Source organism: Xiphophorus couchianus, chromosome 7 (genome assembly GCF_001444195.1).
Source record: "Xiphophorus couchianus chromosome 7, X_couchianus-1.0, whole genome shotgun sequence".
Lineage (NCBI taxonomy): Eukaryota > Metazoa > Chordata > Actinopteri > Cyprinodontiformes > Poeciliidae > Xiphophorus > Xiphophorus couchianus.
Genome location: NC_040234.1, coordinates 7,781,763 through 7,804,083, shown reverse-complemented (window position 1 = coordinate 7,804,083; position 22,321 = coordinate 7,781,763). Strand labels below are relative to the sequence as shown.

General features: G+C 38.5%; 2 protein-coding genes across 4 annotated transcripts in view; one reads left to right on the top strand and one right to left on the bottom strand.

Annotated features, from left to right (window-relative positions):
- slc15a2 (solute carrier family 15 member 2) overlaps positions 1 to 2,813 on the top strand; it is a 35,331-nt gene extending 32,518 nt beyond the window's left edge. The window contains exons 20-22 of the mRNA XM_028022140.1: positions 1,156 to 1,299; positions 1,643 to 1,747; positions 1,855 to 2,813. Of these exons, the coding sequence (XP_027877941.1) occupies positions 1,156 to 1,299; positions 1,643 to 1,747; positions 1,855 to 2,088 (483 nt within the window). The 3' untranslated portion in view covers positions 2,089 to 2,813. The remainder of the gene's footprint in view (positions 1 to 1,155; positions 1,300 to 1,642; positions 1,748 to 1,854) is intronic.
- A 1,115-nt stretch (positions 2,814 to 3,928) lies between these two features.
- On the bottom strand, positions 3,929 to 22,284 carry hspbap1 (hspb associated protein 1). Of its 3 annotated transcripts, none has more exons than XM_028022141.1 (8): positions 22,123 to 22,282; positions 20,394 to 20,616; positions 19,878 to 20,056; positions 18,376 to 18,512; positions 15,983 to 16,154; positions 13,693 to 13,776; positions 12,650 to 12,760; positions 3,929 to 5,049 (listed from the first exon to the last, which is right to left on the bottom strand). In XM_028022141.1, the coding sequence occupies exons 1-8, from the start codon at positions 22,204 to 22,206 to the stop codon at positions 4,546 to 4,548; spliced, it is 1,494 nt and encodes a 497-aa protein (XP_027877942.1). In that variant the 5' UTR covers positions 22,207 to 22,282; the 3' UTR covers positions 3,929 to 4,545. The 3 variants fall into 3 exon arrangements, with proteins under 3 accessions (XP_027877942.1, XP_027877945.1, XP_027877943.1); XM_028022144.1 differs by having other exon boundaries at positions 22,073 to 22,205; XM_028022142.1 differs by lacking the exon at positions 13,693 to 13,776 and having other exon boundaries at positions 22,123 to 22,284.
- Between the last annotated feature and the right edge of the window lie 37 nt (positions 22,285 to 22,321).

The following is a 22,321-nucleotide window of genomic DNA, read 5'->3' as shown; positions in this document are numbered from 1 at the left end:
TAGAGCAGCAGCGAGAAAATTTAACCTGAACGAATCAATGGTGCGGAAGTGGATATATATTGTGATTTAACTAACGTTTGATTTACCGTAACAGTATCAGACTGTTTTTTATGTGTTTATTGAATTGAGGAAAGGTTCCCCTCCACTATATGTTATACCTTGCTGTTGTTAAAAGATAAACTGTGTCACTAAAATACCACGTCACTGACTTTACCTCGGGGAAAATAATAAAACAGCTGTTTATTCATTTTGGAAATGAACGGAGTTTTCAGAACGCTGGTTTGTAATCTATTAATAAAGTTTGACTGACCTATCTGACTATTTTGTTGACATTCCCTTTAGTGCAGTTCCATCTAATGGATGCATAACGTAACCCCAGCCTCTACTGTAGCTTCTATTCTATGCGCCTTATAATGCGGTGCGCCTTATATATGAAAAAGGTTTTAAAATAGGCCATTTATTGAAGGTGCGCCTTATAATGTGGTGCGCCTTATAGTGCGGGAAATACGGTACTTTTGTATGAGTAGAGGTGATGTAACAGTGTTGTGTAAGAGAGCAGTTGTTGTAAAACAAACCTAAAAACAAAATGAATGGAGGGTCGACATTTAGCATCTTACATTAGCGACTAGCATGGTTAGCATAGCTGCTAAAAACCTCCATGTGTATTCGCTAAAGAATGTTGACTAAGCAGAAGTTTAAAGCTTATTAGGATAAAACTTTGCACCTTATTGTCATGCATGTCGCCTTCTTGTTATCTGCTGAAAGTCTTGCTCTTTCTCACTTTCTCACAGCCCAAATGAACTGCAGAAATGTCCCAACACGCACTAAACAACACAGTTTATTTTTTAAATGGTATGCTTTACGTCACCTGGATTCATTTTAAAGACCTGACTGGAACTAAAAATGGCTGTCCAAGTAGCCAGCTAACAACTTCCACACTAAAGAGTGTTATCACTTCAGATTGGTGCGATCACAGAAAAAGGTTGTGTTTCCATCCATCTCACCACCAATCGGGATTAAAAAAAAAACAACAAAAAAAAAAGTTTCCAGTTTCTGTTGCTAGGTAAATTCTGAGTGATTTTCACACGCTTTGGCATAATTGTAATATTTCGCACAACGTCACAGATCTCGCTCTCTGTGTGTTTATCTCATCAGAAAGATGGTAAAATTGTGGCTGAAAAGATGGAGGATGTGAAAGCCAACAACGTGCACATTGCCTGGCAGATCCCGCAGTACGCCCTCATCACAGCAGGAGAGGTCATGTTCTCCATCACAGGCTTGGAGTTCTCCTACTCACAGGTTTGCCATAAAACTGTTAAATTAGTCTGCGTGTATTGAGTTGCAGATTGAATAATCAAAAAAATTGAGAAAATGGCAGAAAGCTGTAGTTTTTCACCACCAGCTTGCAGCTAAATCTGCAAATAGAAAATAACGAATCCAGTCACTAAATGTCAAAACTACTTTGAAGGTGATTGAATAGTAAAAAAAAAATCCAAATAATCTGGAACTCCAGCTCTTGAAGGAATAGCAAGAGATGTTGTTTTTATTATTATTATTTTTGCTGTGCCAGTCGTTTTTGTTTTGTCCATTTTAAGCTTTAGATCGCTGGGATATTTCTTTGCTTACCCGTTTCGTCCTCCAGGCTCCGAACAACATGAAGTCGGTGCTGCAGGCCGGCTGGCTGCTCACGGTCGCGTTCGGAAACGTGATCGTTCTGATTGTGGCCGAGGGGGCGGGACTGGAGCAGGTATTCGCTTTCAGAAGACGCAGAAGGAATCAAAATTCAATTCTTCCTAGCGATATGAACCTGAAGAGTTCAGCTTGTTTACCACTTTTTGTGTGACGTTTCCTCAGTGGAAAGAGTTCCTGCTGTTCGGCGGCCTCCTGCTGGGTGTCTGCATCATCTTCTCCTTCATGGCCTACTTCTACGCTTACGTCGACCCCGAACAGCTGAGCAAAATGTACGCCGGAGACTCGGGGAAGAAGAAGGAGTGTGAGGAAGAGGAGGACGACTGCGACAACATGAAGAAGAAGGAGAAACGTGACGTCATACCCCTGACCGAAAAAGGAAGGAGCACCAAACTGTGATTTTTGCGACACAGGAAATAGTTGTTTAATTTGTTTAATTTTTTTTTCAGGAATTTCTTGGTTATTAGACACTAAAGGTTCAATACTGATGACATTGTTAATATATATACATAATCTGTGAAATCTTTCAACAGCCTACTCAATCTTGAGCTTGTAATCACACAGGAAGCCACTGGAACAGCTCATGTATGTGTAATAATGTTTACCAGATGCAGTGATTTTTATTTTTTTCCCCTCTGATTGACAGTGTTTAACTTTATAATCTGTATACGTTTGCTGCTTACTTTGTCGCACAGTGAAATTCATGAAATTATGTGGTTTACAATCGGTTTCTGAAACAATACTCGACAGCAAAAGAAACTTCACATCGACACTTTTTTTTCTTTTCTTAAGCTAAATTACAGTTTCTTCAGACTGGACTGTAATATATGATCACATTTACTGTAAGTATTATGAGATGGCAGATCAGGAAAACATCTGCTGTCCATCTAGCTTCTTCTCTGCCATGGTCCTTTATGTTCATGCTGTCTTGATTTACCGGGAGACTGTAATTCTGGCATTAATATGACCACTATAGCAACATCGTTCTTCTTCTGTGGTGTCGTAATCTCGTGTGTTGTGCCAAAACCAAAGCTATAGACTTAATCCGTCAGGTTTCGTGACCGTCTTTTGTTTTCCCATTCAGGGAAAAACTAATCAGGCTGCTCCCAATAAACCTCTGTAAATAAATATCTGATGGTGAACGGATCTTGTTCTTGCTAATATTTGTAAACGTGTCATTTTCTCTTAAAAAAGACATTAAAAAGGAAATCTATTTTAAAACTATTGGTACTTCTGAATGGATAACATCAAGGAAAAGTTTAAGTAATTCAAAAATTGCATGACACTGAATCATTAATCACAGTTTTATACACACTACTTAGGGATATTTAGCTTTTGAGGGAAATTTCAAGATGAACCTAAAATGCACTTTAACCTTGACAGGTGAACTTAATATGATCTTCTCTAAAACTTTGAATGCACATATACAACTGTTCAATGATGTGGTACTTTTTGCACAACTTCCTGTTCTCCAACAGGAAGTTGCTTAATTCACAACAAGGGTTTGATCCAGGACCTGACAAATTTCCTGGTTCAATCAGAATCTGTATTTCAACAGTCATTGAACGGTTAGCCGCTAGCTGCATAGCGCTGCACCCAAGGTTGTTATTAGAAGGTTTAGAGGAAGGAAAAAGTGCACAAGCAACATGCATTCCACACAGACTGGTATATTTCAAGTGTTTATTTCTGTTTAATTGTAGATTACAGCCAATGAAAACCCAAAATTGAGTTTCTGAAAAATTTAGAATTGTAGAAAAAGCCTAATATAAGAATTTTTAAAACAAAAAGCCAACCTAGTGAAGGGTAATTCCCCTGTAGGACACAGTATTTACGCTCAATGCTTTTCATGAGATTCCTTTTGCACAAATTACTGTATGAATGCAGCAAGCCAGGGAGGTTTTAAGGAAGCCCAGATTGCTTCAACAGTGGTTTCATCATCTTACTCTTGAAACACACCTAGTTTATTAGGTGTGTTATGTTTGCTGGCCAATCAAGCACAAGGACACCATGGTTATTAGGGCAGGTATTGGTCTTTTTTTTCTCTTTTTTGCCTAGCTGTATTTAAAATTAAAATCTTCATTTCCATAAGCTTCTCAGCAGAGGGAAGCTGATGTGCTCTAAAATGTACCTTTCAGTTTTTCCTTCCGCTAAACTTCCCACCTATGAGTGGGTACCGATTTTCATGAAGAGCCTTGTTCTTGTGAAGGGTGTCGAGGACTGTGTAAACTATAACACAACATTTCTGTTTTAGAAACCCTTTCCTTTATTGTTCTGATGTAATATCTGAACTTTTCTACGACATTCTAGTTGACAGAAATGGACTTTTGTGCAACGAACAACAAGTAAAATCAATTAAATCAGAAGTATATTACACTTTTAATGTAGAAGTCTGAAACATTTTGGTCAGTTTCGGTCACTAACTCCACGTTCAGCTCTTATACATCCTGAAACCATTACGATCAGGAAGTCATGGAGGTTCAGGCCCAATTTTGTTTTATCACTAAATGACAACAAAACATCACGGAGAGAACAAATGCTTCCACCAGAGGAATATTATTCTGAATTATTTGATGCATTAACATGCTAACTTGATCGAGGTGGTCTTTTTTCCTCTGCTAATCAGCTAAACCAGATTAGCATGTTCTGGATGACACAGGGAGGAAATGTCCGAGCCACTCGTCGGCATGACTCACCACATAATTGCGTTTATTCAAATTTGGAGTCTGCAGCGCGAGGATCCCAGAATGAGGGGACAAATGAAAGGTGTCGCATAACAGCAGGAAGTGAGCAGTTTGCTGCTGGAGATTCATGTTCGACATGGAGCGCCTCCCGTCTGCGGCAGGTGAAGATCGAAGATTAAAGATGGCCGCCTCCGTGCCGTTCCAGGAGAAGCTCTGTTACACGGCTGATGATGTCTGGATGGACCAGACAGTCTAACAGGTCGTTAGTGGTAATCAGCGAAGGTCCTGAGCCCTGATTATTCCCGCGCTCCGTCGCTAAATCGCAAGAGCTAAATTGAGTTAAATCAGCACCACATGTGTGTTTTCCCTTAGCGCCAGCAGAACCGTCCTCCCCGGGAGAGACGGCAGCATCACAGGAAGAGTCCTCCGGAACCGTTTTCTCCGGTTCGTCTTCTTGACACTTTACGGGGATGAGATGTTGCCCGAACGGGAGTCGGACGGACGCAGGGACCTTGACCCCGTCTCCTCTGAGCTTTAGTCGTCCACATGAGTCCCGTTTGGCAGGCTGGGTGGCCCTCGGGTCCGGGCTGGGCTTCCTGTGGAAGAGGCCCCTCTTTCTCTGAGCAGACACTGCCAGGTTAAGATACTGCATGTTTTCTTCATGGGAGAGCTTTTCTTCCTGGAAAATGTAAAAAAAATCTTTCAAAATATTTAATGTTTTAAACTTCATAATGCTTTTAAAAAGATCTGTTAGTTTGCTGCAGGCCTACATTTCTCCAGAAGAAGGCCAGGATTTCAGCTAATAATCAGACAAAACACTTTATTCAGTGTTGTGTGAAAATGTTTGAACTTGCAAAAGCTTTACACCAGCGACAGTAAATGAAATCAAACGGCACGACACAGATGCCTCTTCTAACTCCAGGAAGAATCAGATACAGTGCCTTGCACAAGTATTCACCCCCCCTGTTTTGTCATATTTATTGGCATTTTATGTGTTGGCCAAAGGAAAATAATACATCAAACATGGTTTTCAACTTTTGTCTAGGACTTAAACAATTAGATGTGATGAATCGATTATTGAAATAATAACTGTGAACTAATTTAGTAATTGAATAATTGTTAATAGGAGTGTACAGACTAAAAAACCGGAAAGAACAATGTACTGAAAGCAGAAATTAAGCCAAAACTGTGAAAAAAATATACTTTTTGCATTTAAGATACAAAAAAAACTCACTTATAAATCTGTCCTACCCTGAACTACTCAAGTGGCATAGTTTTAGCTACACCTGGTTCAAATACAGTAAAAATCTCCTTTTTTTTGATATCTCATTCTTAATTGGTTAAAAAATAAAAAACTCAACAATTCAGAGCTATACTTAAGTCAAGCAGAAAGGGCTGAGCTTTTAACGTGTTGATGTTGGAAGTATTTATTTTGCTGATAGAGTGTACATTAAAGGAATGCTGTCATTGCATTTCAAGCAAGAAAATGAACATTTTCTTGCTTGAAAAAGAAAATGAAGGACTTCCGGTTTGAACGTCATCGTGATGGCCGCGCTGTGAACGGGCTCCCTAGAGAACCTAAGAAATTGAAATCCCAACCCCACTTAAACGACGAAAACATACCTATAAAGGTGAAAAAGAACTGGGGTGAGCGAAATACTTCAAAACTGATGCTTTGTAACGCCAATAAGCGGACGTTTAAAGTCGAGAAAATATTGCTAGCATTTTAGCTAATGCCAACTGCTATTCATCTCGAACCTCCGGTCTGAAAAATTACCGCTGCACTTTTTGACTTGAACTAAACAAACAACAGTGATACTATGGCTGAATGGGAGACGGTATTGCAGGAATTAAGAGGCTTCCGACAGGAAAATAATGCGCATCTGGGGGAAATAAAAGAAGAAATTCGAAAGATGAACACCAGACTAGATGAGGCTGAGGATCGGATTGAAAAAGCGGAGGAGAGGATTTTAACCACGGAGGACGCCGTCACTGAAATAATAAAGCTACAGATAAAGCTGGAGGATAAACTAATGGACCTAGAAAGCCGTACACGAAGAGAGAACATACGCATTTATGGCGTACCCGAGGCGGCAGAACGGGACTCGGCGTCAATGGGTGACTTTGTGGAGAAGTTGCTCCGTGAGGGCTTGGCGCTGTCCCAAGACGAGCTCGACATACACATTGAACGGGCCCACCGCTCTCTAGGCCCTCCGCCTCCAAGCGACGCTCCCCCGCGATCTATTGTTGTGAAATTCCTCAGTTTTAAAACCAAAGAACTTCTCCTTCGCAAAGCATGGCAGAAAAGAGGATTTACCTGGAACGGCAAGCAAGTGAATTTGGACCATGACTATCCCCCTCTGATTTTGAAAAAACGAAGAGAATACGCAGACGTGCGCAAGATTCTGAAGGAGCAGCAAATCCCCTTTCAGACTCTCTTTCCTGCCCGGCTGAGGGTGAAATATGGAGATGAAACGAAGATCTACAATACAGTGGTGGAAGCTACTGAAGACATGTCCAGTAGAGGCTACGCTGTGCGGGTCGTTAAGTCACCAGAAACGGCCCTGGAGCATCTGAAGCAGCTGACCTGGAGCAGAGTACGCGGCGGACCGGGGAGTGGGCCAGCAAACAAGAGGCGGGACCCCGCAGCCGGCTACAAAGAAAAACTCAGAGCCTTCAAGAGGTCTTCCCCCGCGCACAAGGAAAATTAAGGTTTATTCACTCAGTTACTAACAATCAAGACTTGTATTTGGTTTATGAAGTACAATAAGTAAATAAGGCAGGTTTCTCACGGTGCTCTCTACACTGAGGCCATAGCCACCAAGGGCCCCTTCATTAACCGATGAAGAAGCTGCCTCTGGAGGTGAAGCAGGGTTCTCATCTGAGACCCCCACCTTGGAAGTCAAGAGTTCAGTTTGAGTTCTGTTTGTTCTTAATGTTGACTTTTTTATATGTTTTATGTTCAGTGTTTTTTAGAGTGAGCGGGGAGCCCAATAATCTTTGTGATATAATTAAGAAATATAAGTTAGATGAGTAGCAGGTTGATAAAATTGGTGTCAAACAACATTAATGGCTTACATAGTCCAGTAAAAAGGCAGAAAGTCCTATCTAAATTTAAGAGAGATAAAGCCCAAATTGTTTTATTGCAGGAAACACATCTACCGGATAGCGAGCATGTTAAGTTAAACAAGATGGGTTTTAAACATGTGTTTTTTTCGTCCCACAATTCTGGGAGGCGAAGGGGAGTGGCAATTTTGTTATCTGGAATTCTTAACTATCAACACATATCAGAGTACAAAGATAAAGAAGGTCGCTACATAATGATTACGGGCAGGATTGATGGTATCATGACCACCATCCTGAATATATACATTCCACCGGGCAGTGATTGGTCCCTGTATAGACAGGTTCTCGAAATTGCAACAACGAGGAGTCAGGGAACTTTAATATGCGGGGGTGACTTCAATATTTTATTAAACACCAAATTTGATTCTTCTAGTGGGAAAGGCGATGGACGAAATATTGGTAAGAGGATGGGACACCTCATGGACGATTTAGGATTAGTTGATGTATGGCGAGAACATCACCCAACTAATAGAGAATACACCCACTTCTCTCACCCTCATAACTTATATTCTAGGTTAGATTACATTCTTACGTTCAAGAATGATTTGTTTAAAATTAAAACTTGTGAAATCGGTCCATGTACAATCTCTGACCATAATCCAGTTTACGCTGATATTTGTCTGAATGGGAAAAAGAGATCTACATTATGGAGGATGAACACAAATATTTTAAACTACCCAAACATTAAAGAGAAGTTAAAAAAAGAAATAGAAAATTATTTAGCTCAAAATGATAATGAGGAGGTGTCACCAGGAATATTATGGGATGCAATGAAGGCAGTGATTAGAGGGAAAATAATTAGTATATCCACCCACCTAAAAAAGGAAAACATACAAAAACGTAAATACCTGGAAGATAAATTGTTAAAACTGCAACACGAACACTAGGTGACTATGAACTACAGCATTAAATCGGATATAGCAAAATTTAAAAAAGAATTAGACGACTTAAGCATGGTTGAAGTACAGAGAAAAATAATTTTTAACAAGCAGCAGTACTGTGATGTAGGCGGGAAATCATTAAAACTTCTTTCATATAAACTCAGAAAGCAGCAAGCAGAGAGGACTATACACAAAATAAGAAATCCTTTAGATGGCCAATTAGAAACCGAAGAGGAGAAAATTCAACAATGTTTTCAGAACTATTACAGAAAACTTTACTCCCAAACCCATGTAGATAATAATCAAGATGTTAATACTTTTCTGTCTAATTTGGAGTTACCAACAGTGACGGAGGAACAAAATAAATTGTTAGTATCCACAATAACCAGAGAAGAAATTCACTCGGCAATTAAAAGATTAAAAGGGGGTAAAATGGCAGGATCAGATGGATTTGGCCCAGAATGGTATAAAATAATGCAGGACCATTTGACTCCCATCTTGCAGAAAACATTTAATTGGGTAATGAAGGGAAAAATTGTACCCCCATCATGGAAAGAAGCAATAATCTCTATAATTAAGAAAGAAGGAAAAGACAACCTAAATTGTAGTAACTACCGCCCAATCAGTGTATTAAATATTGATTATAAGTTGTTCACTTCCATCATCTCTAAGAGACTTGAAACTATCCTACCAGGACTAATACATAATGATCAAACAGGCTTTATTAAACATTGACAAACTCAAGATAACATTAGGAAAGTTTTACATATTATGAACCAGGTTCACAGACAAAAAATAGAGACTTTAGTGTTAAGTTTAGACGCCGAAAAGGCATTTGATTCTGTGAGGTGGTCCTTTTTATACCAGGTTCTTGAGAGATTTGGATTTGATAAATCTATAATAGATACTATATCTGGGTTGTATAATAAACCAACAGCCAAAATTAAAATTAATGGAGACCTTACTGAATCACTCATACTCGAGCGAGGGACTCGACAGGGCTGCTGTTTGTCGCCACTCCTCTTCGCCTTGTTTATAGAACCATTGAGCCAGTGGATCAGACAAAGACGGGATATAATTGGAATAAGGACCATAGGAGGGGAGCAAAAATTGGCATTATTTGCTGATGACTTGTTGCTTGTTATATCTCATCCTACTCAGGCTCTCCCCAAGTTAATGAAAATCTTATCAGATTTCGGTCTATACTCAGGATACAAGGTTAATGTGAACAAAACACAGGTTCTAGCGGTGAATTATGACCCACCAGCTGAAATTAAAAATTGCTATAAATGGAAATGGGAGGCAGATAGTATTAGGTACCTGGGGGTGGTGATCCATCGTGACCCTAATGAAATGTTTGAAGCCAATTATGCCCCCTTGAACATAGCCATAAAGTCAGATATCCAAAGATGGAACGCCATACCTTTTTTAGACCTACACTCCAGGATTGAGTCAGTTAAATTAAACATTCTCCCCCGATTTTTGTATTTATTTCAATCCCTACCAGTTCCCGTACCGTCAAAACAATTTGTAGAATGGGATAAGATGCTGTCCAAATACATTTGGAAAGGGAAAAAAGCCAGAGTCAAATACAAAACTCTACAATTAAAAAAGGAAAAAGGGGGTTGTGGGCTTCCATGTTTACGAGAATATTTTTGTGCAGCTCAGTTGAGACCTTTGATATGTTTGTGCTGTCCGGATTACACTGCAGGATGGAAAAATGTGGAAGGGGAAACGGTCAAAACAATGCCGATTAAAGCCATAATAGCTGACACAAAATTACAGAGTAAAATTAATTTGGCAGATGAACCAATATCACAAGTAATGATATCTGCATGGAACGAAGCAATTAGAATCTGTGATTTAGAAAATGCCTCTAAACTCTTAAGATGGTGCGCTTATGATTCGGATTTCCCCCCAAATCAACAGGACGATAGATTCAAGAAGTGGATTTCAAAAGGCCTAACTAATTACTATTCCTTTGTCCATAAAGGGACATTCCAATGTTTTGAGACCCTGAAAAGAAAACATGATTTATGTGCAGATGACTTTTTTAGATTTTTACAGGTCAGAAATTATTTTAATAAAGAGCTAAAAGTACATTTACATAATTTGAGATTTGTGGAAACGTTTATATTACTAACTAAATCAAAACCAGGTAAAACAATTTCCAGGTTATATGACGCCATCCTGCGGTGTAAGAAGGACAGCACTGTTTATATTAAAATGAAGTGGGAAAAAGAAGCCAGCCTGACAATTTCAGAAGAAGATTGGGGCCACATCTGTAAGATTCCATGGACAACAACAAGATCGAAGGTTTGGCGTGAATTCTGCTGGAAAAATATTATAAGATTTTTTATAACCCCAAAGCAGAAACGATACCAGGGAAGGGGTTTTACCTGCTGGAGATGTGGAAGGGATGACGCCAATCATTTCCATATTTTCTGGGACTGCCAAACCATTCAGCAATATTGGTCTCAAATCCATAATCATTTACAGAACATCTTCACGGCTAATTTTCCTTTAACTTTTGAATGCATATTTTTATGTAACATACCGGTTGACAAACTGAACTACAACGATCAAAAACTTCTGTTCATTTTACTGGCCGGGAGCAAAAAGGCCCTCACAAGAAAATGGCTTAAACGGGAACCTCCAACAACTAATGACTGGATAAATGTAGTGAAAGAGATCTATATACTGGAGAGACTATCTTTTTCCATTAATGTGCGGAGAGATGCTTTCTACAAGATATGGTCAAAGTGGACAGAATATGTTAAACCTGTTGTGTCTGATTTTTCGTAAACCTTGCTGTCATTCAGATTTATGCTCTAATTTGACATGTCAATTATTGGTCGGTACTCGGGTCGCCCCGCCGCTCCCATTTAAGTTTTTTTTTTTTTTTTCCTTTTTTCTTTCTCTCTCTCTTATCTAAACTTAGAAAATAGAGGAAGCATGTAACAATGTGAATGTAATCGGCGCAATTATATAATTGTATTGTAATGTGCCTTCTCAATAAAAATGTTAATATAAAAAAAAAGAAAAAGAAAATGAAGCATTTGTTTATCCGCATCTTTCATTTCTAAAGTTATATAGAAAGGCTTAAGTGGTTAGATGAAAAATCTGCAGACTGCCACGACTGTCATTTGAATTATGGATAGACTAATCATTAGCTAAAATAATCGTTAGATGCAGCCCTACTTTCATCTAGAAACAAAAATCTGAAAAGTGTAGCATGAATTTGTATTCACACATTAGGAGCTGGATATATTTAGATTACACACATATACCAACTTTATTTATAATTATGTGACTTCTGAATGCAACTGGCTGTAATGAATCTTATCCAGAGGTATCAGGGTAAAATTAGGCATGCTTTTCAGATTTAGATTTTCCTTTGTGAAGTGGAAGGAAAGAAAAAAAAAAGAGAGAAAAACGATTTTGCACCGCTTTGTGTTAGTGTTTTATATAAAATCCCAATAAAAAGAGCTGTTTTGGCAGTATGTGTGGAACGTACTGTACATGTTATAAGTCAGCTGGTTTTATTGTCATCAGCATAGATTTAAAAAAAAAAAACCTGATTCTCTTACACAGTTATTCTGGCTGATCTCTTAAACTTCACTGTACAACAATACACACATCCGGTGTCCTCTGGGAAGCTCCTGCTCATCTCTGCATTTTCAGAAGAGCTGTGGTCTCTCTATGCACACTGTGGTCTCAGTGGCAGGAGCAGCTTAAAAACACAAACTAAAGAATGTCCTAGAGGTGGGATAACAAAATTTTCATGAGGTACTGATAGAAGAAAAAGAAAAATGTATCTGGTAGTCCCAAAAAGAAACACTAGAGGGCGACCAAGGTAAGACAGACCCTGAAAAAGTTTCCCTTAAAGGTCATGATGATTTGTATCTGACTACAGACTGGATGGAGACTTAAAAACTATTAGATGTTTTCTCCAGAGACAGGGATTTTTGTAGCAGATTTTTTTAGTTAGATGAAAATAAGGATGCTTAAATGGAAATAATACCGTCTGATATTTTTGTTTCTGTTTGATTTAAAATGGCTGCCGCTTTCAAAGAACTTGCCGCACATTTTGCTATTTCCTGTTTTTCAAACCTTAGTGAAGGAAATAATAAAAAAAAGAAAAAAACATGTCAGTAAATATATATATAGTATTTGGAAACTGGATTTTTAAATCCATCACTTTTGTTTTTTAATTTTATCTTGGATTATGAGGTGCTTCAAATGTTTTTCATGGTAGCATGTACTTGTTACCTCAGTGGGGTTCAGCCAGGTGTCGGCGTTGTCGTCACTCGGAGCACTTTTCATCGCACACACAACCGTCCTGGTCACGGCTTCGCTGACCCGAGCTGCGTCGTCCACTTCCTGTGCAGAAACAGAGAGACAAACGTAAGCAAAATCTCACCCGCATTTATTATAATTTTTGCATTTAATGCAGACAGTTTTATCGTGTTTGTGACCTCTCTGGGAAAATGCTTAGAAATTTGCTTTTGTTTTTATTGTTCGAATGAAATGCCTCCAATCAAACACATTGTATATTAGACAAAGATAATCTGAGTAAATATAAAAAGCAGTTTTATAATGATTTTAATTATAAGGCAAAAGAGGTATAAATCAACTCGGATGATAAAATTGATTTTAAGTTTCGCCAGCCCACCCACCTCCATCTTGTTAGACAATTATTTTGAATATAAATTCAGGTCAACTCAGAGAAGGGATGACTAAAAGACAAGTCAGTTTTTGACAATATTTTCTGTTATTTGTAATTTCTTTTTAAGAAAAGGAAGTGACAAAAACAAAAATGATTAAAATCGTAAATCAAATTTGGTATGAAAAAAAAATAAAGATTTTATTTTTAAGCCAAATCTCCCAGCCCTGAAGCAAGCAAGGAAGAAAAGACAAGAAAGCTCACAGAAGCGTGTGAGGAAAGACAGGACACGACATTTAGACCATGGGACAGGGAACAAAGTCTTGAACAACATATATTTTTCCACGATCAATATTAAAATTCCAGTGTTTTCCAGACTGCACACAGGAACCCTGTTACTTGTATATTGTAAGATTATTACATTATTTTGGAAATTTCAGCTTTTTAATTAGAGAAAATCACAGCATTTAACTTCTTTTCCCACAGCTACAGGCCTACAACACAATGAAATCTAATTCCTCCCTTTCCCAGACTCCAAAGGAACCCAGTTTAAAAACCTCAAAGCGCTTGGGCTATTTAGAGCGTCGTTTCAGGAAGGTTTTAGGTGAAGAACACAGGATGAAGGAGAGACGTGACGGGGCGCCGGTACCAGCTCGATCCAGGAGTTGACGCTGACGGTGATGGGATCTATTGACTCCACATAGTGCCACCAGTGCCTGGGGACATAAAGCACCTGGTCACAGGAGATAAAAAAGAGAGAGAGAGAAAAAAAGCCCATTTAATTTATCAAGAGTTCAATGGCAGCAATTAGTTTCTAAACTTCTGTTTTCCAAAGATAAAAAGCTACTAAGTACACAGATAATCCACCAGATGGCAGCATAAACCAGAACCCTTGACGGTTAGCGGTCCATCAATTCATAAGGCGACTCTTTTAAAAAAATAAAAAATAACGCAGAAGGTTTATCGATTTCAGTCCAGGAGAGATAGAGACCAACAGCCTTTCCTTCCATGTCAACAAGACATTTCCAAATGTAGATAAAACAAAACTCAGGCCAAAAGCTGTCCTCAGGAACCAAAGGTTACCGATTATGTGAGCTGCAGCACAAAACACAAGGCCAATGAAATCGATGGTTAAAGGTGCAAAGGTCAGGAATGCCACACAGACTCGTTTGCGACTGGTTTATGGAAAAAGGATAAGGATAATACTTTTCCAGAAAAAAAAAAAGAAAACAGGAAAACAGGGATTCTGCTGAAATATATTTAGGTCATCTTTCTCAGGAGAGATTTCAAATTAAGCAGGTAACAGTGACTTCAGCTTATGAATCAACTCGCATCAACATGTAGGCGGGTTTTTCTAAAGGTTGAGGAGGCTCCAAGAAGAGCAGATACAAAGGACTGATTTCTTTGTTTCCTGAGTAAAAAAAAACATGAGAAACAGGATGAAGAAGGGCAAGTAAAGGAAAAAAGGAACTGAACGGTGAGAAAGAGGAAACGTTAATGGTCCTTTCCCCCCTCCCCCAGAGTTTACCACAGCTCTGCTGTGATGTAGAGCTCATCTTTATCTGAAGTGGGAAGTTAAGTCAATTGTCACTCGACCTGCTGACCTGGTCTTAACCCTGATTTCTTCCCCCCACCCGAACACATAATCCAAAGAGGTGATGAGGTTTACCTTTACAAAGCTATGAGCTCTTGCTTTCTTTGACATAAAATCCCAAATCACCCTTGTTAGAGGTGAAGCAGAACCACAACAAAAGTGTAATTTCATACGGAGAAGAGATACAAAGAGAAATGAAATCCGTTTTATTATTTTCAAATTTCTATCTTTTTTTCCCCCCCCAATTTCTACTTTTACTGTGTACATTTTTTCTGGAATCCATTTTAATATCACGGGAAAAATGTCTTGTTATAAGTGAAATAATCTGCCAGTAGAATTAGCACTTTTTAAAAAATCAATTTTAAGGAATTATTGATCTAAAACAAGCTCCTATATCTTCCTGAAAAGTGACTTGTAAGCCAGGTTTGTCCTATTTCAACTGTAGTAAGATATTTGCACTAGAAACAAGACCAAGAGTACTTTGTAAATTTGGAGGTTTTTTTTGCAACGAGAAAAATACAGGACAGCACCGGACGACAGGAAAAGGATCCATGAACACACATCCAGAGCTACAATGGAAATGTTTAGAACAAGCCATGTTTCACAACGGCCCAAAGTCCAGATCTAATTAAAAATCGGTGTAAAAACCTGAAATCCTGACGTTCACAGATGTGCTTCAAAACAAAAAAAAAAGCAGCTGTGATTGCAGGGAGGTAAGGTTAAGGTACAATTTATTAACTCAGTGGTGCTGAATACGTATGATCTCAACTCCTTCTTTGATGTTTTATCCTACACAGTTTTGATAAATAATGTTTCTCTTTCTTCCCCGTTCGCAAAGACACGCTTCTTTGTGCTTGCCTATGACATAAACACAATAAATCCATAGATTGTTTTGAGTTGGCTTTGGTATGAGAAGGAAAACCATTTCAAGGGGTGTGAATACTTTTGCTATAAAACCGTATGAGAAGCACTCTGTCTGTTTAGATAACTTACTAGAATATACATGTTCTAATCTGTTAAATTTTTTTAAATAAAAGTTTGGAAAACTTCACTTTTTCCATTCTGGTTCAGACCAGAAGTTACAAAAGGACTTTTAAAGACGGCGTATGTACCGTGTAAATAAGGTGTTAAAATAAGGTTGTAAAAGCCTGAATTTCATAGAAAGTGGCCATCGATTCATCAATCGACATAAGAAAAAGGAAGTAAGGAAGATTTAATTTAGTCTTTAATTAACTTTAAAGATAAATCAATCCAAGCCTTTGTTTGTGCGTCCTGGATCAATAAACTCATCAAGTAGTGTCATCTTTGAAATTAGATTGCATTTTTAACCTTGTCACTTTCTGACCTGCCCGGGCTCCAGAGTCACCGTGTGGGCCCTGGCCCCCTGGAACTGCGGGAACTTCCTCAGGTCTGGATGGAGAACGTGGACCTGGCTGAAGACGCTGGACTCCTCGTAGGGGATCCGGGTCGGGTAAAGCTTCGCTGTGTCCTCTGGAGGGAACAGATGCCAGCGTTTCCTGCAGAGAAGGGACACCATTTTAATCTGAATCCAATCTGTTACACTGTATCCATGCCACATAAATAAAAAGGAAAAAGCAGTAAAAGAAAGCTGAAGTTTCTAAAAACCCAAACCCAATCCAAATTCCAACTCTGCTCTTATTCTCCAGCAAAGGCAGCTGCAAAGCCATCAGTCCCAGACAATCTTTTCTAACCTAAAACCTAAATTACATTCTCTCTATAGTTTGTTTAAAAACTATTTGACTTTGCCAATGCTTTTTTTTTATTTCCTGTTGATCTGATCTAGCAGAAGGCCAAATGTCATGATATCAATCAACACCGTTGTATTTTCATAGATCAGCAGAGTTAAAAGACCGCTGGAGCGGCATTTCATTCCTTCAGAGATCAATACCAAATAAAGGAACCTGAGACCCAATTACAAGCTGTGAGACACAATTGTTGCTCCCCGAGAGGCTGCCAAAACGAGATAACGCAGACCTTTCCCTTTTCATTTCTTGGCTCGCTCTGTCCCGTTATTGTGGCTCGCCCTGTCGTCTGCTCTTTCCTGCTCCTTAGGAGAGCAGAGGGACAAATTAAATCCTTTCCAGAAGGCAGAGGACGGATCGTGGCGAGTGTCAGCAGCCGCGGTGCTTTTCACCTTCAGTGTTGTGGAAGAGTTGCGCACTTAGGAGGCTGAAAACGTTCACATGAGAAATCCTGCTCAGCTGCAGGTCCGGTCTGTTAAATTGAAGTGTGACGTTGTTTCAGATTTAAATGGCAGGGATTAGTTTAAACCAGTGGTTCCCAAAGTGTGGGGCACAGTGCCATTGCAGGGGGGGCGCGGGAAGCGGTACGGATGAATGAAAAAAAACAAAACAAAACAAAAAAAAAACTTACACAAAAGTGTTTCACTGTAAAGATGGTTTGTAGTGTGTTTTGTTGCAACCTGAAGTGTGAAATAAACTTCAGTGCAGTTTGAAAACAAAATGTGTGTATAGGTTTATGTCTGTTTGAACGATGTGTGTGCCCAGTTGATTTTATATTTTTTCTTTTTTTGGGTCGGATGTTATTGTAATCCATAGGGGGGCCCAGAAAATCTTTGGGAACCACTGGTTTAAACCATTAAATTCAGCTTTAAAAAAAACTAATTTCTCAGATGCCTTCATCTGTATTTGATTCAAAAACTTTATTTTCAAAGTAGGGGATCTTTTATTCAAAAAAAGGTAAACATTACCTTAACCATAACTGACCGACTGAAAATAGTATAGATGAACCGATATGAAAGTTTGGGCCGATGTCAATATCCGGTATCCGATACCAACTCTGCTGTTGTTGTCAATAACCCGTAGCTACCAATATGTATATTATTGTATATTTCCATACACTTTTGACACTGTGTAAAAGCGACCACACCAGTTCGGCAGAACAGCAAACACATATCCAGCTACTTCCACCTCCCGAAACACAAATGACAACAAAACCCAAATAAACATTGGTTGTTCACGTTGTACCACTTTTACCAACCGATACCCATATGTCAGAAAAAATTACTAGCATCAGCCGATACCAATGTTAATGCGGATGTATCATGCATCGACAGACAATAAAATTGTTGAGCATGATTACATTTTTAAACATTCCTTCTGTGCATGAGAGAAACACCATGATCAATGATGTGGCTCCTCTGAAGAGTTTCTAAATTTTTTTCAGACTCAAAATTCCAGAGTGCTCAGCATTTTCCTCCTGACTAATTTAAAATGCAAACCCTAAAACTCACTATGGCACAGTGGCACCAACTCCTGTGCCAGAGAAGTAGCTATTGGCTGACCTAAAGGTCGCTAGAGGTCAAATGCATGATGGGGAGATAATGAAGCTAATTTCTTTGATTGATGGAGGTTGTGTCCAATGTGAATTTGATGTAGTGTGCAGAAGTAACGTACCCACAGTAGTTTTGTTCCTTTTAAAACAATATTTTTGACTCTTTTTTTTTTTTTGCCAACTCATTTTTAGACTAATAAGTAAACCATTTTTCAAAAATTGGCCTGTTTAGTTATTTGATTCATTAATAACAAACAACTTTTAATTAATTTATATTTTTTAACCTTTTATTAATTTATACCCCTCTAGCTCCAAAACAAAAGCCGGAAAAGTAAAATTTTGGGGGCTCGTCCGGGATATAGCTGAAGAGCTCAGGTTGTGTAATATTTTTTTTTTGTGATGAGTTCAGGTGTTCCTTCTTACCGTCCTTGAACCTGCAGCACAAGGTTACAGCCATAGGTGTCCAAATGGCACGGCGTGTTAGCCCCTTCTGAGCCAATCCAAAGAGTGCTCTCCTTCCCGTTACGTCCTTCAAAGCCAAACTCAGACCACTTTACATCCTGGAATAAACAGCAATCATTTATTCCTTTCAAAACAGTGTTGAAAATATAACTAAATTTAGTCCATAATTATTTTAAAAATATAGGAATAAGGCTGATATAGTCACCAGAGTTACAACCCTGCCATCTCATTGCTTATTTATAACCTTACACCATCAGCTGCAGTGACAGAGCACATATACGGTAACAAATGAAGTTGTCCAAGCAGAAAAAGTACACTTAAGATTGGTAATTGTTTCTAGGAAAACTGCCTCATCAGTTACATACTACCAAAGCAAAAATACTAAATCCCACAAGGTCCCAGAATAATAAAGTCATTATTCTATATGAAAGCAGCTGGAAATGACAGACTGGTCAATTTAGCCTTGAAGAAGCCTTCCTCCAACACCATGATTCTCTTAAGCCCATGTCTGCTCGTCTCATAGCCATAAATGTCAGTAGATAATAATTACAGGTGGATGCCCAGTAACAATTTACCACACAGACTAAAAAATGTAATAAATTCCAGGACATTGCTAAAAAAAAAAAAAAGAAGTGACACTTATGTAATTCTTGAGCAGAGGATGAGTCAGTAAGTTAATAAACAAATGTAAAATGTCAAACAAGAGGTTCAAATTAAATGCAAGATTGGAACTGCTATTCTGGCTTTTAAGGCTGTGTTTTTTTAACAGAATGCTTAATATTTGAATTGTTGAACATTACAATCTCTTCCACAAAGTTTGGCAGGCTGAAGTGAGCAGCATATTTTTATTTATTATTATTATTATTATTATTATATTAAATTAAATCATGAGTTAAGATATTTGAGGAGTGTGCAAATTAGTTGAGACTAAAATATAAAAAAATAACTATAACGTTTAAATTAAGAACATGTATCGAGTACATTTCTATGAAAAAATGTCTAAAGATCGTTTTGTTTTAACAAAACTGACTGGTGGTGCTACTATTAGCATTCAAGATGCTCATACAACAGCACTTAGTCTTCTTCTATAACATTTCACAAGGTTAGACAATACATGGAGAGACTGAGAACCATTCATTTGTTACATCATTCAGAGTTTTGGGACTTATGTTCTGTTCCTTTCAGCTCACCCAAAAGGTGTATTTTTTTTTTTTTTTTTTTTTAGGATTTAGGCCAGAGGACAGAAATGGCCATTGAAGAAGGCTGTGTTTTTTGTCTGGTGATCCATTTCAGCATTAATTTGGCCACTTGCTTTGAAAAATTATCCTGCTAAAAGTTGCAATAACAAGCTGTTGAGCATGTTGAGCATTTTTTTATTAAAATCTCAAGGTGTTCCATGGCGATACTATATTCAATAGCGTCCAAATACCAAACAGAAACAAAAAGCGGCGCAGTACGGTTACCTCAAACATGGAAGGTTGATCGTGAAACAGCGTGGTGATGTACTTGTAGTCAGCATAAGCCCAGTACTCTGAGCAGGGGTATTCAGAGAAAGACCCCACATCGGTCTGATGCTGAGTCCAGCGCAGGAACTGAGTCACTGTGGCCTCAATGTACGAACACTGAGTCTCAAACAGAGGAGCTACAAAGAGGGAGGAAGAAACAAGAGAGTTTGGATGTAAGAACTTCAGTCCTATTCATAACCCCTTTGTTTTAAAACATTTTAAATTAATTATATAAACAAACAAAAAAACCTACAACACATTTTTATAAGCCCTTCAGTCTTTTTTCAATACTTTCTAATGGTTTTCTTTCCATCTGCATTTTAAAGCTGAATTCATAAACAGCTTTAACCTGGTGAGAGCCAGAGTAGGCTCACTGTAGCTTGAGGTCTAATTTCTTGCTAAACATGGATTCTAGATGATTTATTACTGAGGAGCGACGCCTTCCCTCTGAAGGGATTCATCATCTGTTCTTACCGTTTGTTGCCTCTTTCCTTCCGAGTCTGAATCGGATCAGCCTGTCTTGGAGGCAGCCTGACAGATGCTGTGCAGTCCAGTGCAGGACAGGCCAGCCCTGGGTCATGTTCAGGAAAACTGTAGGATGCTGCAAATGCTCCAAAATCCATCTGGTCTCCTCTGGGCTGAAAGGTTTAATGGGGGTCACGGCAGCCATTGCCTGGGGGTCCACGCTGTTCACAGGCTGCAACATGGGAATAAGATAGGGTATTAGCAGAGTCAGCGTTTAACATTATTGTGCCAAACACAGATGGCATGCAGAAGGTAGAGAATGATGTTTTCTTTTTTGAGGCATACAGCAAGTGGAAAATTAAAGGAAGCAATGTTAATTTGACTCATTATCAGATTACGATATATTTTGTAAAATGTATCTCTATGTTTCCAATACAGTTTATTTGGATTACTAATAAATTCACTTGACTTTTGAATCCGATGATAAACAGACCGGTCTTGGTTTATTAGATGCAGTTTTCAGTCATTTGGATGCCATTGATTTGTTTGGTCTTTGCCCTAATTTCTTTTTTGCATTTTTAATCTCTACTTACAACTGTGTTATTTTATAAGCATAAAATAGAAAGACTTGTAATTCCTTCCCTGGTCTTTTTGTTTAAAAACTTTGCATAACACACTATTGAAGTTCGTTTTGGTTCTTCTTCCTCTTTGGGTTAATTGACTCTTGACAGATTCTAACCTCAAATAAACTAAAATAACTCAGAAAACACAGCTGCTGGTAAATACACTTTACTATAAAATAACCTAATTTCCTAACATAAAACTACTTCTAAATAACAATCAAAACCACCACCTAGTGTGCATCAGCTAACAGGCAGCCCTTTTTAGTATCCAAAAATCTGCGTACGAAATTATCAAAAGAGATTTCTGAAATTAGAACAAAGACACAAGATGACATTCATCCTGTATGACCACAAAACCTTTACATAAACTGAGAGTTTATGTAAAAACAGAGTGGTGGGGCGGGGAGTTATGTGCTTGTTAGCAACAAAAGGTCTTGAGTAAAAGAAAACAAAAAATCTTCTGCATATTAACGCTATTTTTATATTATGTAAAATGTTAAAAGATCTGAAGAAGATTTCTGAAGAAGATTTGTTCGGATAACCTGTTGATTTTTGAAAATAATATAACTATTTAACCACATCCTTGTTAGGTTTGGTCACAATATTTGCCAGGTTAGTAATTTTGCATCTGTTTTGAACGTCGTTCCTGTTTAATGACTTTTTGTTCTCTGGAACGTGTTTGGTGTGTTTTGAAAGCAATTTCCCGGAAAAAACATTAAAATTGAATCTTGCTGGGAAGCTAAAGCTAATTTTGAACTTCCGCACTGAATGCTAATGAACTGTAATGAGACAACAGCGGGAACCCAACGACTTATTAACGTTATCTTTTGCTTTTAGTATACTTCAATAATTGAGATGACGTCTACTCTAATTTCAATCAGAACACCAGCTGAACGGGACTGTACATTTGTTGAAAAATAAAAACGGAACTAATGATGTTAGCTGCCTTATGTTTTTTGGTAAATATAGATCCATGTTTTCCGTTTAACAGTGAAAATTTCCAAGTAAACCCAGCTCCAGCTAGCTTCGTGGAGACGTCTGTATCTGTGGAAAAGCCACACTCACCTATCCCTACACGTGCAGAGGAACTTCTGGCGGATGTAAACAAAACTCACATGACACAACGCGGCTCTCAATTTACATTCGGCACTTTCCGACATGTAACTGCTCCATTTCGGCTCTGTTTTCGGCTTCAACATCCTCAGTGAAGCTCGCGCTTAAGCGGGGCCGTAATGGCGGCGGTAGCACGCCAGTTTCCCACACCGAAACTACTTCCGTTTGGACATGCGCAGTGGAGCAGCTACGAAAAAAAAA